Raw genomic sequence first — 27,349 nt, 5'->3', positions numbered from 1 at the left:
ACTGCACCTACTGCACAATCTGGTACTACATTCCTAAGGACTTTTACTTGCTTCAAGAAGGATTAATGAGTGGACTACCTGCAAGCTACAGCTTAACATAGCACACCTGCATCATCTCCACCAAGAGTTCCCATTCTGGTGTGTGTCCAGTGCACCTTTAAGGATTTACTCAGGTGCAAGGCGGGAATTGTAGTCTAGACATCCCAAGGACCATCCAGGATATTCCAGACCCTTGGATTTGTGTTTTGGACACTTTGAACCATCAGAAGGAATGTCAGGAAAAAGTTCCAGAAGACGGGAGAAGTTTGGAATTTTTTTTCAAAAAGCTCCATAAGGTGACTGAATCAACGTTGAGAGTAAATTTGGCTACCTTCAACCGCTACTAGGCTTGCATTTCAGGTTCCTCCTGCTGAAAGCTCCGGAGCTGCAGACTTTCAGGATTTGACTGAGGCCTCACGGAGAAGAAATTCGATGACATTGCATCAAATCGGCCTGCTCAGGGGACCACTCGACATCGAGAGAAAAATCTTCCATAAAAGGGGGTAAACTTTTGACTGAGGCCTCCGGCTTAGTGTATCTGACTGGGGATCCATTGTGGTTGGCTTCAAATTTTGTCCCGGTCATATCGAACAGATGTCCCAAAGCGGTGCTCTATATTTTTAAGCACTGGATAGTGTTTATTCTTTAAAAATTCATATCTCTGGTTCCCAACATTGGATTTTTGTCCGTTTGGTGTGTATTTGTTCATAAAAATATAATCTATTTTTAAAAATTGGAGTTGTGTGTTGTGTCTCATTTATTTATTGTATTGTCTCCTAGTTAAGCCTGCCTGCTCGTTACCAGCTACCAAGGGTTGAGCATGGGAATAATTTACTCAGACAATAACTGAATCTTTTATTGTGTTTGTGGCCTTAGTACTAGAGGTAATTTAATACTTATCACTACTAATAATCCACTTTCCAACAGCAGGTCCCAGTCAGCAGAGTGACCTAAATACAAAATGTTCGGAGAAAAGGCAATGGATGTGGAGATTTAAATGACATGGAAAAAAAAGATGTGCTTACTCGATTTATCCCAGATCCCGTAGAAGTTCTGCAGCCAGCAAAGCAAGCAGACATGTATGTCATTCCATTGTCTCCACAAACAGGATCCCACTGCTGTGATGAACATTTGCAGTCAGAGTTGCAGGTTGAAAACAAGGAGCTCTCTTGAAATGCTGTTAGCGTGCTTCTAAAAAAAATCACAGATTGACATGTAAGAGACATTGCACTGTTACATTTTACAGAAGGGAACCAAGTAAGATGGAATTTGAAATGGATAACAGCAGTGGATACGCTTATGTAAATCAATTAGGGATGTGGTCTACCACAGGTGGCTTTAGGTAAGCAGTCATAAAAGAAAAGTATTTGGTATCACTAGTGCAAAAATAAATATATCACTTAAATGCCTTGATTCTGACTAATGAGTGACATCATCAAATTGCACTGAAATGTATTTAACTTTATATAAACTTCCATTGAATGTGAAAAATTGATAGGCCTGTGGATAAATGGTTTAGTGTGTTTGACAGACATTTCTTCATGGATCTGCGACCTAACGTTTTTAAGGTGGGCTATAAACGCCTTTTTCTAAGGATTTGCCTATGAGTAGGGACATGTTAACATCTCACTTTTAAAGAGGAAAATTAATGCAGCGAGCTGCAATAATTTCATAGAGGAACTAGCTAATAGAGATACGATTAACTCCTGTTTAGACTAAGAAAACATGATGAAGCAAGTGCCTGGAGCTTTGGAGCGCCAAACTGTTAGACCTGACAGCCTTTGGTGTGGTCTTCCCCCAAACCTTTTGCTTGACCACCTCCTGCTTGCTGAAATTCGTTTGTGTTGGCCTAAAGACTCTGTGTACTTTACCACTGCTAATCAGTGCTAAAGTGCTTGTGCTTACTCCTTTAAACATGATAAAATTGGCCTACACCCAATTGGCACATTTAATTTACCTAGAAATCCCTAGTAAAGTGGTACTGCGTGTCTCCAGGGCCTGTTGATTAGATGTTACTATTGGGCTTGAAGCTGTTATTGTGCTGTTATTGTGCTACCCACTTAAGTAGCCCTTTAAATTACGTCCCAAGCCTGTGCAGCCTGTGTGCAGTTTTAAACTGCCAATGCGACTTGGAAATATAAACAATTTGCAAGCCTAAACAGTCTTTTTAATATATCTAAGTTACCCATAAGCCAGGGCCTAAACAGCCCATAGGGCAGTGTGCAGTGTATTTAATAAGTTGGATATGTACTTTTAGGTTTTACATGTCCTGGTAATAAAAACATTGAATTTACTACTGCAAATCCTACCTACCCCATAGGAAAACATTGGGTTGCCTTATTACATTCAATACGTGCTAACTTTTGATTGGGAACAGGTAGAAAAATCATATTTGGTCTCAAAAGAATTGTGATTTAAAATCTTTTTTATTGGCATATTCAGATTTTACGTCACAGTTCTGAAAAGGGCCCTCTAGAAAGTCAGCATTTTCTTGTCCTAACTATAGGAAGCTGGTTCTCTAAATGTTGTAGTACACTGTGCAGAGAGTCCAGTGGATCCCTTACTGATAGCGGTTAAAGTGGATAACACTAATGCCCTTTATGTGGTAGTGTGGGCGAGCAGTTAGGCGTATCAGAGGGTAGTGCTAAACATTTGTTGTACTCACAGAGGCAATATATGAGACACCTACTCAAGAATAAACCAGAGACCAATTTATAAAAATAATATCGATTTTTATGTATATTTTAAGATCAAGAACTATGATCCACGGTAAGTATTTTAGAAGTTACGATTTTTAAGAGTTCGGAAAATATATTATTTTTGTACACCATCAGGCAACATTGAAGTCAATGGAGAAAAGCAGAAAATTCATATAAAACCAGGCAATGCTTTCACGAAGTTCACTTTCTGGTTTTAGATCGATAGCAGGACTGGGTTTAAAAGTTCCAGCAGCAGATGTTCGGGAGCATCCCAGATTCTGCTGGGAGAAGGTGCTGAAGGTGTTGGTAACTGTTGTGTTACGATGAAGGGAGTCACCTGGAAAGACACTGCACAGGAGGACTTAGAGGTAATTCCGGTGAGTCCCACTGGAGAGAGGAGGTCACAAGGGTCGCAGGACCATGGGAGTATGACTGGTTTGTCATTACTGAGGCCAGTGTGGCTGGGTGCAGAGCAGATAGAACAGCCTGGTGACGTGCGCCGAGAAGGTTCTCATTCGGGATCAGGCAACTTGGAGAGGCAATTTTGGGACAGCTGGGCCACTCAGGATGTGGGTCACAGGGGTCTTAAAGTCTCTTGATTAGTGATTGCTTCTGTTGTCATTGGAGTCCAGCATAGACTCTTCATCTCACTATTTCCTAATGGGGACGCGGTAACCCGGTTATTGGTATGGTGTGGCTCCGGTAGGTCCTGGGGCTGCCTGACTTGGTGGGTAGACAGATCCGACCCTCCAGAACTGGTGTACCTCTTTTGGTGTGAGTGCTGCATTGAAGTCATCAGAGAGCAGCACTTCAACAAACCGGGCTCAGCTGGATGAAGGCCTGCGGTGTGCAGGGGAGTGATACCTTCACTCCAAGGGAAGTTCTTGGTGATTTTGCCAAGACTGGAGGACCTCAGGGGTATTTGGAGTCCTCACCAAGGCAGGACGACACAGCACACCATGATTGTTGAAGTCCTAAAGCAGGGGTCACCAACCAGTATCTTGTGAGCTACTGTAGCTCTCCAGCTACCTCCGAGTAGCTCACCTGGTGCAGCCCAGCTTATTAAATTAAAATGTTTTTGCTAGGTTGAAGTATGATACATTAAAACATTTTTTTTTATAAAACACTTATAATATTATTAGCTGTCAATGCTTTTTATTGACCATGAGTAGCTCTCAATACAGAAAAGGTTAGGTTGGAGAACCCTGTCCTAGTGACAGGAGGCAGGGTTTGGTGCCAATTTTCGTCTGCACTAAGACACGCAGCCTGCAGTGGCAGCTTGGTGAGGGGTGGCTGGGGTTTCACAATTCATCCGGCAGCCCCAGTGAGCCCTCTTCCCTACCTAGGCCCCAAGTACCAGGGGTACCTTTTACTAGGGACTTACAAGGGTGGTTGAAGATGTACTAATTATGGTACAGTTTTGGAAAAGAGATTTGGCACTGGGAACCTGGTTAGCAGGGACCGAGTGCACTTACAGTTTGATATCACATCAGGCATTAGGCAAAAAAGTGGGGGCTTACCGTGTCAAAAGAGGCACTTTCCTACACTAACCATTTGGTGAATGCAGCCTGTGTCCTGAGTCACACAACTGTGAATAGTTACCAGTTGGCCTTTGTATATTCCTCCCAGGATGGGGCATGTGGAACTGTTTCCTGCCTCACTTACATTTCAGGGGGTCTGCCTCCAGCGCACCCAAAAGTACTTGACACTAATACTTGGTCACTCTAGACCCCTTGGTGCCTGGGCAGGGTAGAAGATTATAGAACCAGATGTGGAGGGATGTCTAGATGTTTCCCTTACTTAAAAGGCTGACACCATGTATACATATTGAATCCTCAGACAATCTCTTCAGTACACCCCTGGACCTGTGAAAGAATTAAGAAAGGCTGCCTTGTAGTGAGAGGACTGCCCTTCTGCTTGAGGCCTGCTTTGTTTCTCAGGTGACTACCCTGATGCTTGAAGCCTGCCTTGTTCTCCAGAGCACTGCCCTACTGCTTGAGGCCTCCCTTGTTGCTGAAGGAGAGAGGCCCATCACCTTGTTCCAAGGAAAGAAAGGGTGAGGTTTTAGGCTCTTTGGGATGATAAACAAGCCCATTAGTTTGGAGACTCTGCCACCCGCAATGACAATCCATGTCAAGTCTCAACTCTTCGTTCGTGCTGCAGTGACCATATTCAACACCTGACCCAATCTATGTGCTATAGCGACGACCGTCCGCAACGCCAGTTCTGCTCTTCAAGCTACATCGAGGACCATCCACGATGCTCTCTCTGCTCCTCGCAGTCTCCTCCACCTGTACAACTTATTGTGCTACTGACTTAAGTATTCCTTTAAAACATGTCCCAAGCCTGTCTTTGTAGCCTGTATGCAGTTTTCAACTGCCGATTCGACTTGGCGGAATAAACTTTTGCAATGCCAAACCTCCCTTCTGGACTCGTTGCACCTGACTTTGAGATGGTAACGTTTTTAGCAGGACTAACCTGGTCCATGTATCTGGCCCGCACTCAATTCAAGTTGGCCTGAACTTGTGTCTTTTCCACGGTCTAGCATGACCAGATGATTGCAAGTGACACGTTGTTCTTTTAGGTATTATACTTAACTAAAATTTTGAAACTGCATATCTCTAGCTCTATTTATTGGATTTTTGTTTTTCTGATGTCTAATTATTTATTACATATTTCTTTATTTTCCTAAATTGGTGTGAGATTTTTCTTGCATTGTGTTTACACTTTATTAATGTTTGTGGTCTGCCAAAATACTTAACGTGTTACTTCTCAGTTAAGGCTGATTACTTTTGTGCTAAGCTACCAAAGGGTTAAGTACAGGTTAATTTGGTGACTTTTGTGGTTCATCCTGACAGGGACTGTGGTTGTTGCTTGAGAAGGGTCTTCACCACCCTCAATTAGAAACCCATCTTCATACACAATTGTTTTGCCAAGAGTCACACAACCCTTTCCTAATTCATTCAGAACATCATTGGCTGTTCACAAATTGTGAAGGTGCATCCACAGATGCACAAGTTGAATCACCTACAAGTACATTTTTCTAATGTCATCAAATGTGCAAATGCAGGTCTGTATTTCTCTCAGTGAAGTGAAAGAGTCCCCTTTTGAGTTTGGCCCCAGGTAGCCAAAACCCTGATTTTGGAAACAGTTAAAAGCTTTCATAAAGTCTGGAGTATTTAACTCTCTTTTAAAAATGGAATTTTGGTAGACTTAATCTAACTGATCATTAGTAGGAGACATATAGAGTCAATTAAAAGATAGTAAATTGGTTAGAATATTCATGATAGTGAAGAAAGGCATCTAAAGATTTAGCAAATAGTATAGAAGAAGAGCATTGCAACTGCCGGAAAAAAGATTGTTTTATTGTCAATAAACCAAATCAGCCCAAAGTAGTAAATGCTGGATGAAGACAGCTTATAGAAACGCAACAAACATCATAAACGCTCTGCACAGTGCACTTGAGTTGTTGGAGGAGAGAACTGATGTAAGAATGCAAAAGGCATTTGTAATACTGGCGGCTCCTCCGCTAAGGCGGAGGAGCATCATCCCACTCCTCCATAGGAAAAATACAATGGCGTTATCATTGTATTTTTCCTATGGAAGTCAGTGTCTCATGGGGTGGGCGGGTCTGGGAAGCGCAGGGGAGGGAGTGGTTTGCACTCCCTTGTGCATGACTGCTTGGCCGGCCCTCTTGGGCCAGCCAAGCAGTAATGCTCTCTTTGCATGTTCCCCGCCAGGCTGCATTACACAGCCTGGTGAGGAACATGCAAAGCCTCCCTGTACCCATCTGAGCTCAGAACCACGGCGCTCAGATCAATGACAACGCTGCATTGCAGCCTTGTGATTGGCTCAGGAGAGCCTGCTGCCCAGCTGCTTCCTGATGCTGCTACCGGCCGGGACTGTGACCGGAAGATGAAGAGGATGGAGGACAGGTGGCCGTCCATCCGTCCATCTGTCCGTCTGTTTCAGGTGTCTTTTTAAAAAAAATCCATTTCCCCCACCTCACCACCGTCATCCGGTAGCAGCCGCTACTGATTTGTAAATGTGGCCAGTCCTCAAGTTGGCTTCAGAATGCTGAATGTAAATCATAGGCAGAATTGACATACAGAACCAATATGTTGAAAAGAAAAATATGGCAGTGATATTTCTTTGATTGGAATTTAAACGGTATTGCAAGAAATGCCAGTAAACTTCAAATAGTTATATGTAGAACTGTAAAGCCAAGCATTGACAAAGCCAATCAGTCTTGCTTTGCCAATGTTTGTTAACTTACAAAGAATAAGCAAAGGCAATTGCTGCAGCTAACCATTTTGGAATTAAATTGAGATAGTAACAGTAAGTCTGTGTACTCTGCAGGCACTGGTTAAATGCAAGGTAATTGAAGTAACTACAGTAGCAGCTGCTGCACCAGCTAAAAGCACGTCCATTGATCAAATGTTGGAGAGGTGGGTGTGCGTATTTAGCAATGAAAGTACCCTATCTTTGTTCCTTGGTCATTGTCCCGCTCCTGCCCCTGATCTGGTTAACAGCCCCTCTGCCTTGGCTACTCTTTTTATAAATTCCATTAGTATGCCTGATTTCTGTCACCCACCACTTAAAGTCACAATTATGGCCAGCTCTGGTTCTCTGATGGCCAAAAGAAAAAAGAGGGAAGCAAAGGCTTCTTGCTGTGTGGAATCAAGTCAATTAAATCAAGGGGGATTTTGTCTGGACACAAACGTCATCCAGACTTTTACCAAAACTATAGTGGATGATTGCTTTAAAATGTTTCTGACTATTCTTCAAGCGGAACTATCCCAGATTGTGGATCAACTCAAGGGTGTAGAAAGCCAACTTGAGTTTCTCCCGCTTTCTCACAGTGCAACTATCTCCAGGATCGCAGCTCTAATGCAGGACAGTCTCTGGTTTTAGGAGGCATTTTTGATGTTGCCACTGCTGCTTCCAAACCCAATGTAGGCTTGCTGGTGGGTGCCCCTTCAAGTGCTTGAACTCCTCTACAGTCCCACTTTTTGTAGGCTGTGAATGGTACCTGGATGAAGACATCTAGCAATGATGTTCTACAGCCTACATCTCAACTATCTAATCCCTGTAAATGCCAGGGAGATTAACCTAAATTATCTTAGCTCTGAGCTCTGAGTTTGGGCAGGAGTCTTGTACGGGCTGTCAACATTAACCTCCCCACCAGATGGCTATTCCTGGGGGCAGGTGAGGAATAAGGAGGGCGATTCTCCTTGATGAAAGTGTGACAACAGGAGTCGCCCACCTCTGAACAGACTATGTGGGACAGGGCCTCTCTGGGCTAGGTGAACTTACCTTACAACTCACCAACGAGAGGTAGATCCTCTTCACATTTCTTTATACTATCATGTTAAATGATATAGTATATAGTATATGTGCCCTGATGAGTAAGCCCACCTCATCCAATTCATGGAATTGCCAGGATTTAAAGAGGAAATTTGGAAAAGGCAGATAAAATCTCTTGAGGGGTACCAAAAACTTTTGAGTGCCCTCCATACAGGTTACCACGTCATTGTGTATTTAGTCAATTTACCTCCTCTTCCTCCAGCTACCTGTCCCTATGTTGCAGTACTTATAGGGGTCCCTTAGCATTTGTATGGTCAGTCTTAGACCATTGAACAACTTACCAACAAGAGGCCCGATTCACAAAAGTAATCTCTGACAAAATCCTAACTTTACGACTTTTGGTATTCACAAAAAGCGTTTAAGAGTAGTGAAGTTAGGATTACTAACTTTACTACTCCTAAACTGAGACAAAATCCTAACTTTACAACTTTTGGTATTCACAAAAGGCATTTAGGAGTACTAAAGTTAGGATTCCTAACATTACTACTCCCATACTGAGGAAAATCCTACCTTTACGACTTTCAGTATTCACAAAAGGCATTTAGGAGTAGTAAAGTTAGGATTCCTAGCTACTCCTAAATGGCTTTTCTGAATACCGAAAGTCGTAAAGTTAGGATTTTGTCTCAGATTACTTTTGTGAATCGGGCCCATGGTGTTGAACTGGTTGGGTAGCAACAAAGGATTCACAGTTTCTGCTGCTTTGGGGATCATTATGATATGTAGGGTAGGCTGGATTGGTGCATCCCCGAAAAGCTGTGAAGGGGATAGTGTCATCATCAGTTTTAGCCACCCGAGAAAGCCCACAGTTTGTTGACCTATTCTTTTGACCGGGCACATATTGAAAGCAAGATTATGATGATCCTGTTGGGTTATTTCTATAAACCTCAGTTTGTTTTTGCCCATGTCAACCTCTGTACATCCCAGTACCTTCAGGGCCTATTGTATTGCAAGGTAGCAGTTGTAGCCTTAACCAGACACCTGATCAGCATGTTGCCCCTGGCAAGTATGCCAAAAGTAAGCTCTCATCTTGGGGTGTCCCATTAGCTAATCATTATGCAGTTCTTTCAAGTTGTTCCCAAATTGACTGACTAGTTACTTATCCACTAGAGGACATAGCAAACCTGTTCGTCTTATTTTGTCCTTAGTGTAAAATCACCTCGGGCCTGGGAAGGGCCTCAGCACTCCAGTGCCCTTTGCTTTGATGCCCTCCTATTTTTTATACTGATTAGTTGGAATATTACAGGGATTAGTTCCAAGAATAGTAATCCAGATTGGTTGACATCTATTAGTCATTTTGATAATATTCTTTTCCAAGAGACCAAGGCCACTTGCCCTGTATTGAGAGAGTGCTTCTCAGTTCCCGCTTTTTGTAGTCGAGCTAAGGGCGGTGTTTCAATTTGGATTAAACTGTTTCCCAATATTTTGGTAGCTGAATTAGATACCTGTTGCTCTGCCTCTCACTATGTGCTGATTAAAGACTCTATGAGTTATTTTTACATTTATTTAATAAATTTTACAGCGATGAATTTACTAATGCAGTCTGTGATGATTTTGCTGAATTGTTTTCTTTCACAGAGGAACTTAAGGTCCCAAGGTTTGGAAGGGAAGTACAACCAAACTGTATTATATGTGGTGCCTTTAACGCTAAACTAAGATTCAATACCATTAGCTTGGGGAGTGTGATTGCATTGGCCATGTTGTAGACTTGGGCCGTAGAGGTGCTCAGCTAGCATCTTATATAGCAGTATGCGTTCCTATTAACATCATTCAGCTTTTTGACAAAGATGATACCCCAGTGCCAACTTTTAGAGAGCAGTGTCACCCTTCTACCATTGACCATATTTTTTCTACACATAATTTGCCCTGGAGTTTCAATGAGGGCTACACCCTAGCAGCTGGCTGGGGTGACCATAGTGCCTTAGTGGTAACAGGGCGGTTCCCAACATTAAAAGTGCTTTCCCCCGCTAGTCCGCTTGCGCTGCCAATTTCTTCTAACAATGGGCAAAGGCTATGTTTGTACCTGTTGACACCTAAACCTTTTCTTGCTATCTTATTGCTAACAACCAAGGGACCTTTCTTGCCTATTCATCAAACGTTGTAAGGGGGGATGATTTGTTGGCTCATTTTGGGAATCTTTGTCTATGTGTTAAAGAAGGCCTAATGAAGCCAGAGAAGGTTGTTCCTATTCAACCTAAACTGTTCAGTCTGAATGCTCCGCAAGACTCTAGGAAGGTTTGAGTTGCCAAGCAGATTGAGAACAGACAGAGGTTGCAGCACTCAAGAAGAACATTAAAACGTTCTGGGGTTTGTTAATAGAATTCGTCAGAAGGATGCCAAGGCCAGCACGCTGTAATTCAGCATTACTGGCAGTGAATGGTTTTCATGTTGTTAGTCTATCTATCTCACAAAGATGGATGACAGGTTAACCAAGTTACTACTAAGTATGTTGGGGGATGCTGCATGCTTGTCAATTCTTTTAGCTGATGTCTCCGTGGCTATTAAGCTAAGTCCAGGGGGCAAGGCTCCTGGCCTCAATCAATCATGTGTTTGTTAAGAGCGACTACTCACCCGTAAGGGTCTCAAGGTGCTGGGGAGGAGGGGAGGTGCAGGTTCCAGTTCATCAAGGAGGGGTCTGTTGAAGAGCCAAGTTTTGAGGTTGATTGTGGAGATGGGGAGTGATGTCTGTCTGAGGTGGAGCGGTAGGGTGTTCCATGCTCTGGCCACGAGGAAGGAGAAGGAGCGGCCTTCCGATCTTGTCTTTTTGGCACAGGGGACCACGGCGTAGGAGAGGTGGGCTGATCGTAGGGTCCTTTGGGGTGCGTGGAATTTGAGTCGGCTGTTCAGGTATGCCGGTCCGGTGTTGTGGAGGGCATTGTGTGCGTGGGTGGGAATCTTGAAGGTAACTCTAGCCTCGATGGGGAGCCATTGAAGTGTGCGCAGGTGCTGGGAGATATGGCAGTGTCTTGGCAGGTTGAGGACAGTCTTGCGGCAGCGTTTTTGGATTTTTTTAGCTTGTGGGTGAGGTTTTTGTTTATTGCGGCGTAGAGTTCATTGCCATAGTCGAGTCTGCTGGTGATGAGGGCGTAAGTGACGGTCTTTCTGTGCTTAAGGGGGATCCATTTGAAGGTCTTACGTAGGAGTGGAGGGTGTGGAAGCAGGAGGATGTGACAGAGTTGATCTAGCAGTCCGTTTTGAGGTCGGAGTCCAGGATGAGTCCAAGGCTGTGTGCGTGGTCTTTGGGGGTGGGTGGGTTTCCAAGGGCGGGGGGCCACCAGGTGTCGTTCCAGGCATCGGGTTGTAGGCCCATGATGAGTACTTCTGTTTTGTCAGTGTTGAGTTGTAGGCAGCTGCTTTTCATCCATTTGACGACGGCTTCCATGCCTTTTTGAAAGTTGTGTTTTGCTGCTTTGGGTTTGTTGGATAGGGAGAGTATGAGTTTGGTGTCGTCTGTGTATGAGACAATGTTGAGTCTGTGGGTTCTGATGATGGGGGCGAGCGGAGCCATGTAGACATTGAAGAGCGTGGGGCTGAGGGAGGACCCCTGGGACACTCTGCAGGTGGTTGGGGTATGGTCCGAGAGGAAAGGAGGGAGTCTGACCAGCTGCGTTCTGCCGGAGAGGAAAGAGTGGATCCAGTCGAGGGCCTTGTCCCGGATCCCTGAGTCGTATAGTCTGAATGTTAGGGTGCGGTGGGAGACTGTGTTGAAGGCTGCTGAGAGGTCGAAGAGGATGAGGCCTACTGTTTCTCCTCTGTCCAGGAGGAAGCGGATGTCATCTGTTGTGGCGAGAAGGGCAATTTCTGTGCTGTGGTTTTTTCTGAAGCCGGATTGGGAGGAGATGAGGATGCTGTGCTCTTCGATGAAGGTGGTGAGTTGGCTGTTGATGGCTTTCTCAATGACTTTTGCTGGGAGCGGAAGCAGGGAGATGGGTCTGTAGTTTTTGAGGTCGGTGGGGTCTGCCGAGAACGTCTTCAGGAGGGGGTTGATCTTGGCGTGTTTCCAGTCTTCAGGGAAGGAGGCGTTCACCAAGGAGCAGTTGATGGTGTGGCGAAGCATAGGTGCAATGGTGTTGGTGACTCTGTTGAAGATGTGGTGGGGGCCGGAATCCGTGGGGGCCACGGAGTGGATTGAGTTCATCGTCTTCAGTGTGTCTTCGGTGGTGAGGGCAATCCAGCTGTCAATCGTTGGCTTCAGGGTGATGGGGTGGCTGGTGACGGTTCAGTGTGTTGGTTGTCTTCGTCAAAGTTGTCGTAAATGTTTTTGATTTTGTGGTGGAAGTTGGTGCTGAGTTTTTTGCAGAGGTCTTGTGAGGGAGGAATGTCAGTAGACTCGCTGGTGGGTTGGGTGAACTCCTTGATGATGCTGAAGAGTTCTTTGCTGTTGTGCGCGTGTGTGGAGATTCTGTCTTCGATCGCTGTTTCTCTTGTATTTCTGATGAGTTAGTGGTGGGCGTGGGTGGCGGCTCTGAAGTTGTTGTGGGCTTCTGTGGATTTTGAGTTCCTCCAGGCCTTTTTGAGGCGGCGGCATGTGCGTCTGGACTCTCGATGTTCGGTGGTAAACCATCTGGCTTTCTTGGCGTGTGTGTTATTGTTCTTCTTGAGGGGGGCTATGGTGTTGGCGCTGTCGGAGATCCATCTGTGCAGAGTTCGGGCTGCAGTGTTGGGGTCATCGTCTTCCGCGGTGGTTATTGTGGAGTTGCCGAGTGAGGAGGTGAGCTGGTCATCGGTGATTTTGGTCCGGTTTCTTCGTGGGAGCAGGTGCTGGTGTCTGTGGATGGTGTGTGTTCTGAAGGTGAAGTGGAAGCATCGTTGGTCTATTCACAGGAGTTCGGTGGTGTGGCTGAAAGTGAAGGAGTTTTCTGTTGTGAAAAAGGGGTCGAGGGTGTGTCCTGCTCAGTGCGTGGGTTCGGTCACAAACTGGTGGAGTTCAATGTTGTGGAGGTTGTCCAGGAGGGATGTGGTGTTGTCGTCTAGTTGGTTGTCTAGTTGGCCTGTTGGTATACCCATTGACTTTATGAAGTGTAAACCTGAGGTCTGGGGCCCTCTGCTTACCAACATGTGTAACACTTTTTTGAACAACAAGTTACCACACTCATGGTCTCGCTCAGTCATCATTCCGATTTTTAAGAAGGGTGACCTAAACTCCCTAGGTGCTATGGAGCCATTTCACTGATTGATTGAATATTCTAGGCAGGGAGGTGTTTTATCTCCTTAAATTCTGATCTAAAGAAAATACAATTATTTACCCCTGTCAGCATGGTTTCAGGTCAGGCTGGGTACACTGGAGCAGTGCCTGAATTTGCATCCTATTTTGGGTGCTGCCCACTGTACCTCGCCTTTATAGACATGTCAAATACATTTAATTGTGTTAATCGAACCAAGTTGTGCCACTCTTGTTGAATATGGGTGTTGAAGCCTCTTTTGTTTTTTACATACTCTTCATGTTAACTTGTCAGCCAGAGTTTGTTAAGGCATTATGGGCGGGTTGACTGACACTTTCAATTTATCTTTGGGAGAACATCAGGATTGTATCATGACCCCATTATTATTTACTCTTTATATCTATAACCTTATCCCATGTCTAGCCAGTGCCTCTATTGATGTTCCGATGATGGGGAAGACCCACATTCCAGCATTATTTTATGTGGATGACGAAGTTCTTAATGCCGGTACACCTAATGCTCTTCGCAAACTTGTAAGGTCTTTTGTATCTTTTATGTGGAACTGGAGCCAGTCTACCACTTCAGCAAGTTCCATATTATGGCTTGCGGCCCAGGCAAAATTGACATTTTGAATTTACCCATTGGTGGTAACATCTTGACAGGGGTTAACAGTTTCCCACACCTAGGTATATATTTTGAATCATCAGGCAGTTGGTGCACTCAAGTCTAGAATGCTTGTCTGAAGATGTATAAATCTGCAGAAGTAATACTTAACCTTCCGCAGTCCCAAGGCCACACTACTATGATGACTTTTCTCTCTGTTTATAAAACTAAGCATGTTCCAGCTGCTTTATATGGAGCTGGTGTGTGGAGCTACTCTGATCCATCACGCTCCAGTTTGAGGAAAATTGAGTCTGTAGGGTACTCCACTCACTCCCACAAGCCAGCTCACACTATATTATGCACACATAGTTATCATTGCAGTATGCTTCGGATCTAGTGTGTCCAGGGGTGTAACACAGGCCCCCGCAGTGTGGGGGGGCCCAAGCTCCAGGGGGCCCCCTCAGCACAGTACTCTGGCTGCAGGGCTCATGATTGAGCCCAGAGAGGGCCCCCCCAGGTGCCTTGCAGGGAGGCCCCCTCAAGGTTCGTTATGCCAGTGAGTGTGTCTTGCACCATTAATGCTTTGGGTTTCTATCTAGACCTCACAGGAAGCAGGCTTGAACAGGGAGATCATTAGGGACTGTCTAGAAAAAGCTTAGGCTAACGTGGCGTGCTTATCTGAAGGATTCCTTATGTGTCATTGGCCTTCCGCATTTTGTTTTATATGCCAGAGTCCCTTTCTAAGAGCGATAAATGGAATGTCAAGCTTACTTTTTTGGTGCTTAGTGGGATAGAGAGGTTAAGGTATGAATGAGAGAAGCCTTCTGTTAAGGATTTTATCCAATTTAGGGGAATTAATGCTACTATTCTGTATTTACATTTCCCTTTAACTCGGTGAGAAAGGTCCCTTTTAGTTCACTTTAGGGCAGAGATTGTTTAGCAATTACTAAGATTTATGCTTAGGCCTGAAATGTTTAGTAGCAGCCCGCGGGTTTGCCCATGTGATGATGCTTCTCTCCAGTCCTTACTACTTTTTATGTTTTTTTTAAGTTGATTAGAATGTATTTAGAATTATTTTTAAAACCTTTTTTAAGACATTTAGCATTCAGGCAGTGTAGAATTTTGTTGCCTAATTTGCAACTTCTAGATAATGCTGAGGTGGGCTTTACAGTTAGTTCCTTTCTGGAGGTATGCTTTAGAGTTAGTTCCTTTTTGAAGAGAGCAGACAGATGATGTAAATCTATGGAAGGATAACTGGCCTTCAGTTTTGTGTTTAAATGTTCTATGTCCATTTAGTCAGATGGACCCTTAGAGGCTTTCGAAATTAAAATTGCTGGTGGGTTCTGCAGTCTTTTCTGTAGCTGTTATTTATTATAAGTATTCCACACTTTAAAACAGTACATTGTGTATGCCTTTTATCATGCTCCCTGGAATGCTATTTTATTGTTTTATGTATGATGTATTTTGTAAATGTACTTTTATGGTTTTTCCTATAACCGAATCTTGGTTTTCAAAACTGAATTATATTGCCTATGGTTCGAAGATAGCCATTATGATGCATGTAGATGCAACAAGGAGACCATCTTGGAAGTATACAAAATAAGGATCAGCATTCTTGGAACATTATTTACTATTGTTCCCATATCCCTGCCATGTTGGGTGTACATGCAATGTGGTGCTCATCTTAGAAGTATAGTAAATATTGTTCCACGTTCCTGCCCTGTCGCATGTTCATGCAATGTTGCATCCATTGTAGAAGTATATAAGTAGCATTCCAAAACAGATGAACCTTAATTTCTATACTTTCAAGATGACTAGCATGTTGCATCTATAAGCAATGTGACAGCCAACTTGAAAGTATTCAAAGTAAAATTACGAGACTGCCAACTATCACTATTGACTATTTTATGTTAAATACATTTCTAAAGCTCTTGAATGCTCAGAGGCGTCTTGGTGCTAGCTTCACTTTTATAAGAGGAGAAGCCAGCAATGTTAGAACTAGTCAGTATTAAACAACCAGTTTTTCAAAGCCTTTCTAAAGGCTAACCGGTTGGGCATGGCTTTGATATGCAAAGGGAGGGAGTTCCATGCTTTTTCCTCTCCAATCACAAAATGTCTGCCTCCCCAGGAGGATCGCCTAAACTTGGGTAATATGGCAAATTTGGCTGTCGTGGACCATAGTGTCCTACCTGAGATGTACCAGTTAAAACTGCTTTTAAGAAATTCCAAGCCTAAGCTCTGCATTGCTTTGGTGATCCTTTGACTAACTGGCAACCAGTGCAATTTCCTGTTGGATTTGGATACTATGTGCCAATGCTGGTTTAATTTTACAAACTTTTTCACACAGCAATAGTGGTGGAAAGAGATGGAGGAGGATCGAGCGAGAAAGAAAGACTTTGAAGCCTAGAAGCACTCATGTCAGTAGAAATGTAAGAGATGGTTAGAGTTAGAAATACCAAGGCAGTTAAGAGTGGGTGAAGAGAACAGACCACAACTCTGGAAAAGAGGAGCAGGAGGTGCTGAAGCAAAGAGCTTGATCATGTGAAGCCAGGCTTATGCTTCAGAACCAGAGAGCAACAAAGAGAAAATAGCAGAACATGACCTCCCATGGAGTGCCAAGTCACAAATAGTTATAGAAAACATATTGTTGACTGGTATCATGGGCAAGACAAGCCAGGAAAACCATTGATTAAACAGCAGGGAACTAAGAATGATGAGAAAGCCAACCATTCATAAGCAAAGGACAGACCCAAATCTCTTTCTAAGACGTATTGTTTACAATGCTGTCTGATAGTAGTAGCTACAGCTGTTTGAAGTGAGAATGCAATAAGCATCTGATATTAATCTTTTAAAACATACAAGTTAACACAAGATGACACTTATCGTGAAAAAGATGGATGCATTGAATCCATCGCACCTCTCATGGTGGGGTGGGCATTAAAAGGCATCAATCATCAATGTGTGGCCAGTTTGTAGTAACACTGAGAGGCACAAAAAGACATGGACATAAGGTCGATAGTGGTAGTGGAGAAAGGATGTATTTAAAGAGTAGAGATTAACACACAGAACTAATATGAGAAGATATTGGGGTACAACATAACTCTGTTGGAAGGGGCAAAGCAGGCAGAGGGAAATGAGATGGCAAAGTGAACCAATGTTTGATTGATTTCTGACAGCGATAATTAGCGTCCTGAAGGAATATTTTACAGTAGAATATAAACTTATAAGCCCATTTTGAACACGTGTTCTATTAGATTTGAATTTATGATTATGCAGGTGAGGAATGCATGTGGGTTTTATGAGAGTCTGGAGCATTTGTGCTTGAGAGGGAAACAGAAGCTGTTGATGAAGGACAGGTCAGAGACAGTTTTAGGCATGAGCAAAGTAGGCATTTGTCATGGTTCCCACCTGCCCCCCACTCTTTCCCCCAGCTAAAGGATCTAGACCACGGATAGTACGGCCCATGGGCTGCCAGCAGCCCGGCAAGCCTTCCTTGGCAGCCCGCGGACCTTGCAGACATTGTACCTGTCTTTTTAATTTTTAAATAGTGTCAGCAAACACCGCCGGTTGCAGCAGTGCAGACTCCACGAAACTCTGCTCTATTCCAGAGATAGACAAAGTGGAGATGCAGGGGCGCTAAGAAGAGGTGAAATACAACAAAGTTCCATCTGATGAATTTGGATGAGACCGTGCTCGAGGTTGTCGGAAACTAGCCACATTGGGAAAATGAATGTTTACAAACAATCATACCCCACGTGCAAGACACCATGAGGAGCCAGGCACGCAGGGCATGGATGTATGGCCTCACAGCAGAGGCTGCATAGTGATGGGGGCCCTGACAGGGGCCTCCAAAGTCCATTTTTGACAGCCTTTCAATGGTGAACGAACCGCTATTGAAAGGGAAACTGTAATCTCTAGGGCGGTGCCAGAGCAAGCATCGTCCCATTGTAGGACACTACTTTCCAACCGTCTGTCGAGCTGGCTCCTTGCACCAGTCAGAATTGTCGGTCGGTCCCTACGCATGCTGCCATTGACCGCCGTGCAGCTTAATGAGGCAGTCAGAACACAGCACTAGATGTCAGTCAGACCGCAACCGACAGGCTGTCTGTTTCAGTCTGATCGACATCTTAATGAGGGCCATAGTGCTTAATCTTTTGAAAAGGCAGCCTGAGCTTCTTTTATTACATGGGTATGCACAAGACCATGTTGCAGTTTTTGCTTGAAGTATAAGTGGAGTAAAGTTCTCTGCACATTTCCATTTCGAATTACTCAAGCTAAGCACACAATATTCCTAACTTACAAAATGTTGAAGAAGGCCATTTTAACATAAAAACCTTCTTTAGCTTTTGGGAAGAGCACATGAGGTGAGAGCTGTCTATCAAGTCCCAAATTGCCAATTAAATACTTCTTTGGTATGGGTGAAAGTGAAGAATATCCAATTCTACATACGTTTTTGAGCTGAATTTACTCTCTTTTCTGCTCTCCGATTGCAAGGTGTAGCGCTCGTTCGGTTGGGAACAGATAGAGGTTTTCCTATTTCTTGAGTTTGTATTTTGAGTGGGTGAGGTTGTACAGTTGCACTTCTAGCTGTTGTGGAGCTTGTGGAAGCATCTTTGAACACTTGAATGATGTTATGAACTTCAATCTCTGTAATGCTACTCCAGTGAATATTTTCTTTCACATTTTAAATGTCATTGCTCACTATTCCAAACTTCCCTTTGAAGAAAGTATGTAAATTTCAAGTCTGGGCATGGGATTACCTAGATCAAAATTTATTTCATGGAAAAAATACTTTGAGAACCCAAGATGATGAATTGGCACTGATAAAAGACAGCCATGATGAAATGTCACATTGGCTACTAGCAAATCTGATGATAAACACGATGAAAAGAACTTCTGCATTGATATAGAATTCCAGGTCCATAATCTAACATTTTTCCTGAAATATTGTAAAACCTACCGCAGTTCTTAAAATAATCATAATTGGAAAGTAATGTAATATTTCAGGGAAGCACTCATCATCAGCAGCTGATCTGGTAACAGGAGGAACGGTCGCAGTTTGTGGGACAGAAAAGCAGAAATGCTAAGGAAAAAGTATAAAGTATGCCAGTAGAGAGCAAGGTGAAAATGGGGAGAAAAGGGGAGAAATATATCAAAAGGAATACATAACAAGAACAAAGAGCAAAGAGGGAGGTCACCAGCAATGGAGGTAAAGTGATTCTGCATACAAAACGTGAATATTTGAGGGGCACCTCTGTTAAAAATGATCAAAATAATTTAATGATGAAAATGAGAAGTGGGAAGGAAAGGCAGATGGTGCAGTGGGAGGAATGTATTTGCCTATCAATGGAAGGAGGGAGCTTAAGTGAGAGATTACAAACAAGATAAACAGAGGGAGACAAAATTTAATATACAGAATTGGTAATGGCAGATGTTTACGACTGTGAATTCTTTCTCATAACATGAGAAAGTCTACCAGCCTAGTGGTTACTCCGTTCATATTTTTAACAATGGGGTGGGAAATAGGGGTTTCTTTAAAAGTGTCATATGATGGGCATTTGTCAGCATTCATTAACACTCCAAAGTGATATTTAATAAAATAGCGGAGAAATAATTAGGATGTGAAAACTGTGAAATATGAAGCAACAAGTTGAGTTTGTTCTTCAGTTTCCAGGGAGATTCAAAGATGTAGTCTGGAAAAATTAATAGGGGTTTTCAATGTTTGGATGATCTTGGCATATTTTTTTATCAGGATAAAAACTTTTTATAATTAGTTTAAACTCTGTTATTTAGATGTATTATTGATAATAAATACTCTCTATGGAGACATTGCCGTCATTTTTCACTTACCTTAGTAATATAGTGAAATGTATCCTCTGCTAAGACGTTAAGGGCCTCATTACGATGCGGTTCAGACTGCAACCAACAGCTTGTCGGTTGTGGTCTGAACCACATCTACTGCTCCGGTCCTGCCGTCGGGATTATGATGCCAGTTTCTGGCAGCCTTTCTATGTCAGCCTTTCCGACACAGAAAGGCTTTCGGAAAGTGACATCAGGGGGCCCTAGTAGCCCCCCCTTTCTCCCTGGCCCTCTGCAGTTGCGGCTTGCCGCACAAGCTCCCATTGAAAAATGAAAGTTTATGAGCGTACCATGTGCAGTCTCATCCTAATTGCGAGGTCAGAACCGCCGACCTGAGGTCGGTCGCTTCCCAATCCAGAACGATGCTGGTCGGAGGCAACTGCAACTGACATCGGAATCAGGGCCTAAGTGTCTTTTCCTGATGGATAAGGATCACAAAACAGCCTTTCTGGTTTATTGTTATGTATCTTTTTGCATTTCGAAATTTGACAGACCAAAAAAATTGGATGCCAATATATATATATATATATATATAGAGAGAGAGAGAGAGAGAGAGAGAGAGAGAGAGAGAGAGAGACTCACATGTATTTACATGAAAATTGCTGTTATTCTGCACTTTTTTCATTGTATGACAATACTAGCCAAACACTTTAAAACTATCTTGACGTTATAGATACTTACCCATTATAGGAAGCAGTGATCCCAGCCACATTATTGTTATGGCACCCCAATACAAAAATAAGCAAACTTAAAAGAAAAGCCAAAAACGATGTCCCAAACGCTAGCTTTGCAGTTGCATACATGCCAAGTTTGTATTTTTTCATGAACAATCCTCCTATGAACATCCCAGTGGCAACGGCTGGTAAAGATGTTGCTCCTGAAAAATAGACAAACGGTATTACTTTCACTTTTAAAAGTGACCTAGACAAAGAAAGACACAGGAACAGAACATGTTTGAGAGCTTACATGCCGGGAATGAATGAACCCTGTGAATCTATTGCAGTGGATATATGTGAGCGCCGTGGTTAAAGCTACGCTGGGACCCTTGTCTACAAGCTCCATCTCGCATAGGTGCCTGTACTAGCCTCACCCATGAGAAAAATGCAACTAGCTTGTTTCCTATCCGGGTCAAGGTACTCGCTTCTGTTGATAATTCTTTGCACATACCTCAATCTCAGCGAGCGACTGTTTCTGTCCCAGAATAAATCCTGAAATCTGCTGACTACTCTCTAAGCGGGGCATCACCTACAATAATTATGCAAATCTTCTATTATTTAAATGATCGCAAAATGTGGACGTTGGATTTAGAATGGATACTCAAATGGAATTCTGGATAAAATAATCAGTACTGCCTAATACCAAGATAGTAAGGCCCTGCTAAGTGCTAAGTGACGTGGCTGACATCCTGTCTCCCATATGACAGGTGCCATAGGATGAAATGGGCTTGTAGTAAGGCGGAAAAAGGTGATGGAGTAACCCGTCTACTGAACTCTAAATCAGGCCCCAAGTCATTTGGTAAGAAAGGTACGTAAAATATTTTATTATTGAATACAAGTCTCGGTTGTGCTTGTGTTGAGCTGGCCAGAGCTTTCAATAAAATAGACAAACAAAAAAATGTTTGAAAAGATATTCAAATGGAGAATTGATATTCAATGTTGAATGCAATCTAAATACTTTATAGGGATGTATGACGTTACAACGCATACATTTACATCGCGGTACACTACATCGTGGTTTTGACAACGCAAGTCGTTACAAAGACTTGAGCTAGATGGCGCTCTAGGACAAGGAATAGGATTTAGGAGTAGTATAATTTACTATTCCAACTCCAGTCTACGTTCAGTAAGGAAGGTGTTGGATAGTAAATTATACTATTCCTTGTCCTAGAGCGCCATCTAGCGCAAGTCGTTGTAACGACTTGCGTTGTAAAAACCGCGATGTAATGGCATCGCGATGTAATCCCCGCGTTGTAAACGATGTTTCCCCTTTATAGCCACCGCTGGACTTTCTAGTGTTTTTGTAAAAAAAAAGGTTTTCTAAGTTATAGGGTTTACTGTACAAGTGGTATGAAGTAAGGAGGCTCCCTCGTCCTTATCTTGTTCAATATTTACATGCCGATTTGTAAGAGTCCATGATGTACTTGCAGATGACAAATTAAAAGTGGACCACATATTCCGTAGCCTTCAGGGTGGCAAGAACGCTATGATTACAAATCGAATTGTTAATAAAAAAGAGATAAGCAAGAGAAGGAGAAAATAATGAAATTTGATCAATTTAATGACCATACGATCTGGGCTACTAATAGCAACTCATTAGAAGTGGTGGATAGATGCTGCTGTCTTTGAGTAATTTTTTAACAGGCATTGGCAAGCACCCTTCTCACAGATGCTATGACACTAGCAGCAAACCTTGTAGCAGAATATAGAGGTTGTTGTACTGGGCCTTATATGCAGTAAAAAATACATTTTCACAGTCCTTGCCGGCAGTGTAGTGGGCTAACATGTTTGGCCACCAATTCAAGGAGCAGATGGCAGGCAATCCACCTGACACCATGACCTCAGTTTTATCCGAGTTCCGTTTCAGGCAGTTTCTGGACATCCCACCCACCACTCCATTGAGGCCAGAGTGAGAGTTAGAGTGGGCTTTGTCGGTGTTACTATACAGCATTGGGATTATCTGTGTAGCACTCGTAAGACAAATGATAGTCATTAATGAACCGTTCAAGAGAACTATGAAAGAGTCAACATCATGGGGATCAATGAGGAGCCCCCAGGAACTCCAGGTAAGATAAGGCTAACTGAGGACCTGAAAGGAGGCCTAATGCTGTCTAGGAATGGTCTGTTAGAAAGGACTGAACCCAGTTTAAGACCTGAGCTCTCACTCCCACTCCGTCTGGCCTGTCGACTGTGTGGCATAGCAAGTGTGGCATGAAACAGTGAAAGGTTGCATAATGATCCTAGAGGTTAAAGTCAGCAACCTCAGAATCATTCTCAATTAATTCTGCACTGTGATGAGTGCCATGCCCTTTGTTACAACAGAGTCATTAATGATTAATGAATGGGTAGGGTCTATTTTCAAATGTTAACTTCTGTTTCCTCTCAGTCCATGACGAATTGCAAGAAACCTGTGGTGCTGCAGATATCAACATCTGTTAATTTTGTGTAGCATGTTGTCTTCTTTTTGGAGATGATCTTAATGTTTTGTTGAGTGATCTCATGATCTTGCTAGAGCTGTAATCTCTTGATAGTGCTTCTCTTGACAGGCTGATATGCATGTTGTTTGTGTGTTACTGGAGTACCCGGTGATGACTGCTTGCATTAAGATGAATGGGTGACCTTCATGAGTGCAAGACTGTCCACTATGGCTCAGGATAAGTAACTCAGGTTTTAGCACTGAGTACTGACATCAGTGGAAGGTCCAATATGGTGACAAGCATGTTCACATATGCTAAGCATAATCAATGTGGTTGTTTCTCAACTAGGCTGAGGTGAGACCATCTGGCGGGTGCAGAAGTGGCAAAAGGGTAAAACCTGTTGATTGATCCATTCCAGGGCTAAAGGAGAAATACTTGTGAGGGTCAGCAGGGAAGATAAAATGAGGCAAAGTTGTTTCCTTTTAAGTGAGTTGGAAATGTGAAAATATGTTTGTGGTGCTATTAACAAAGCTGACGAATGGTTCTTTCCAGTTCTTCATGACAATGTGTCCTGGATAATGGGGACATCAGCAGTTAATGTACTGCTTAGGTAAAGCCAAGGTGATGAGGATGCAAATTGTGTTGCTGACGGCTGAGCTGCCTCCTGGGGACCTGTAGGTGAAGGGCAATGTGACTGTTTGTGTTGCAGAAAGCAGGTCTGGCAGGCTGATAGTTTAAATAACTTGACTGAAGGCTTGCTACAGATTGCAGAATCCTGTGCACCTGTGGATGACTGCAAGCCCACCTACTGTCTTGTGAACTTAGTCAAATAGGTTGTATTCAGATCCAGATGGGTCAAGGATGTTAGAGATGTAGAAGGAGTTGGATGAAACCCTGATATGCATGATCAAGAGTGCATTTAATCTGTATATTATAGTTTTAATGTCAGATACATTTTGTACTATGGATTGGGCAATGATAAAAATATTATAAGCAAATTGTGATCTATGTACATGTTATGGGTGGATGCATATGGGATTTGAATGAGTTAATTTGGGTTGGCTGTGCATGAACATAACATTTGTGGATCTGTACAATGGTAGTAATTGTGTTGGGTACAATGGGTAGTAGACAAAGAGTAATGGCAGATGTGTAGTGAATCGTCTAAGGAGTCCATTACCATAGTTATGGGCCATGGCAATTTCAAGGCCTAAAGAGGCCATATAAGAGACTCTTGTATTCATCTAACCTTTGCTGAGGATGCCAAGTGAGGAGGTGCAGGAAACAGGAAAGGGGAAGGAGGAATAATTGCAAATATCTTGAAGTCTGGGAAATGGCATCTGGGAACTAATAATCCAATAACTACTGCATGGGTGTGAACTACTAAGCTCAGGATTGCAGTTCAAGGTCAATAGTTGTAGAGCAAATTCACTCATAGCTGCTTGCCTGGCATCGAGTCATATCGGTATTGGCTTTTCACTTCTACTTAGTTTACTCACCTGACCTTACACCCCATCACATTTCTTGTTTCCTCCCTTCCCGGTTCACCTTTTTTGGGTGTACATTGCCCTTGAATATTCTGGACTTTTGTTTTTGTTGTCTATATATTTTCCATCTGGCTGCTGCTCCAAGAGCTCTCATCTCTTTGGCATCCCAGGGATCAGCGCTGGTATCTTGCTTGACATCTTGTTTCATTACTGTCCCTCCTGCCCTGGATGAGGGTAAGATACTCACCCCAGAATGCAGCACACATGCAAAAAGCAAAGAATGAGGCGAAAAAAGCCTCAGAGAGGCGTACCATTTTAGTGCAAGTCCATGTCTCCATCCCTTTGTAAATATAGGTTTGTGTCACTATCCATGGGTGGATGCATGGGAATGCCCTACACCACCCATGGAAGGCTCACTTGACACAAAGTAACACATGGGAGTGCAATGCGGTGCATTGCGTTACTTTTTCTTACAAAGCCATGCAAATTGACATTTATGTGACTTTGTAAATACCAAAAGGGATTTTGTGTCGTGCCTTTGTCAAAAAAAGTGACACAAACCAGACGCAAAATCTTTGTAAATCTGGGCCTCAATATGCATATCAATTCCTACAATCTACTCATTGTCTGTCTATGTTACTATGGTAATTTCTTATGTGGAAGAGGGACGTCGCTCACCGTGTTCTTCCTTTGTAAAGTAGGCAGACATCACCTTGAATCTGCTTCACAATATTAAAATGTTATATAAATATGTAAAATTTTGTATTTCACACAAATGTAGAGAAATCTGAAGCCCGACGACTTGCACGGGGAGAGTCAACAACCGTATCCAGATTTATCTTCAATAACTATATAATATGACTCTTTACTCAAATATAAGGCATACCTGTAATACATCCAGGTTAATAACGAGACAGTGATGAGTGACATACTGAAAGAATAAGAATGAAGGCACAATATTTTCTTAAACCACCTAAGTTACAAATTTGATCTAGGGCACTATAAGTGGCACATCGGCTTTTGGTCCATCTGGAAAGTCTGAGCAATAAATAAGGATAACTTTAAATTCTGTGTTTATCATGTCACATTTGTGGTGATTCAAAAGAAAGAGGTCAAATGTCAGGCTATGTCTTCTGGCACATTGCTGCTTATTCTTTTAATATGGGATTGATGCTTTCATTTCTTTCTCTGACTGTAAATTGGGAATAGTTTTAAAGTGAATCACATGGCGATTTGCTGGAGGGTAGGGAGTGTGAAAGGAAAGGCTGTAGCAAGTTGCTATATTGCAACACACAACAAATTTACATAACTTTAAATGAGATGTATGCATTCAGTAGTTAGGGAACAAAATGAAGCACATTTGTTTGTAATTCGGAAGTGTGCTAGAAACAGCGATTTGAATAGTTTCATAGCAAATAAAGGCACTTTATATGGTGGTGCACAAATGATACATAGTCACAGAACCCCAATTGTCACACATTTTCATTCAACTGCTAAATGCCATATCGTTTTATCAGTAAAACTGTGTGACTGTGAAAATGTAATGGCCATTTGAATTGACAATGTGCTGTCAATAAATGACAATGTGCTACCACTCGAAGATTTAGTTACATTGAAAAATGTCCCCTTCACATGTCTATTAAAGGTAGGTGGGTTGTGAAATTTGTTGTCAATTTGTTGGTTCAAAATTTGGGAACTACTGATCTCTGGATTATCTTTGTGAAGAAAGTGCTGAATCGTTTTCAAAACTGAATTTGCAACCTAGCTACATAGTTTATAATACTGACTTTGGCAGTTGACTGATAATCATATGATTCTGGGAAAATGAGTTAATATCCCCTTGCCTAAAAAGTTGCAAAGTAATCATTCAAAAAGTGCCAATCCCCAGTTGATGTACATACTTTAATATTATCCCATAACCCGTTCATGAATGTGTAGCCATCTTGCTTTCCAGTTATATTTGCACTAGAGAAGAAACAAATACATATGTATAGATGAGGCAGAAGTCCAAGGCCAAGAACCAATGGAGTCAGATAAGGTACATTAAGTCAAGTGTTCTTTGCAAAGATCATAGTCTTGGGTTTTCACTTCTGTGCTTCCATTCACTTCCCAATGGCAACTATTCAGCTTTGAAAACAAATGGAGGAAATTATTTGCATCAAGCTATCAAAGGAACAGACACAATTTTTTAGAAATGGAAGAATCTATTTTATATATTTTGTGCACACTATGTGTCAGAAATTGCGTTATTGGTTGACTGGGGTGTGAGCCCTAGTCAGGCAGCAACCACAATCCTATTTAGGGCAAAGCACAAGCAAATCCAAAATGAACCTGGTAGTTTGGTGCAGATCAGTCAAGCTCAATTTAGATGCAATGTGTAAAGAATTTGTGCAACACTTCAAATGGTAAAACAGTGAAAACACCACACAAAAAGATCGCACGTCATGGATGGTGGTCAGCATGGCACGAAGAGCAGGTCGGCGTCACATATGGATGGGCTGGATATTTGATTTGGCATCCTCGACGGGCGATCGATGCTTGCTGTGTGAAGAGATGGGCTGGTGGCAGCTCACGGCGAATTTCGGTGTGAGCTGTGCGGTTCCGATGCAAACGGTCCCGTTCGCGGTTGCGATGAGCCCAAAAGCTTGATTTCAAGAGCCCATGAGCCCCACCAGGGGTCAAGGACTTGAGACGCACCACTTGGGTGTCAGGAACTCGCTACAGTTAGATCCAGGAGCTGGTTGGGGAGCCTGTTATGTTCTTGAGGTTCACACTATGAGACCAGCAGACTAGCTACTTGAGTCAATCTGGAGTCCTGAGTTCAAAATGAAGTTACAGGTCCAATTCTTCTTCCCCAGGCAAGAGGGCAGCAGGAAGAAGGTCAGTACAGAAGGGCAGCAGTTCCTTTAGAGTAGCACTCCAGCAAAATAGCAGTCCTTATAGTAGCACATCAGTCCTTCTTCCTGGCAGAGTATCCACAGGCCTCGTTGTGTACTAAAGTGG

General features: G+C 42.9%; 1 protein-coding gene across 1 annotated transcript in view; it reads right to left on the bottom strand.

Annotated features, from left to right (window-relative positions):
* SLCO1C1 (solute carrier organic anion transporter family member 1C1) overlaps positions 1-27,349 on the bottom strand; it is a 536,144-nt gene that overhangs the window by 155,138 nt on the left and 353,657 nt on the right. The window contains exons 10-11 of the mRNA XM_085652717.1: positions 20,408-20,603; positions 1,065-1,230 (exon numbers count right to left, since the gene is read on the bottom strand). Coding sequence (XP_085508843.1) covers positions 1,065-1,230; positions 20,408-20,603 — 362 coding nt within the window. The remainder of the gene's footprint in view (positions 1-1,064; positions 1,231-20,407; positions 20,604-27,349) is intronic.

The sequence above is a fragment of the Triturus cristatus genome, chromosome 4_1, assembly GCF_964204655.1.
Source record: "Triturus cristatus chromosome 4_1, aTriCri1.1, whole genome shotgun sequence".
Taxonomy (NCBI): Eukaryota; Metazoa; Chordata; class Amphibia; order Caudata; family Salamandridae; genus Triturus; species Triturus cristatus.
The sequence above is the reverse complement of the archived record's forward strand: the minus strand, read 5'-3'. Positions and strand labels throughout refer to the sequence as shown.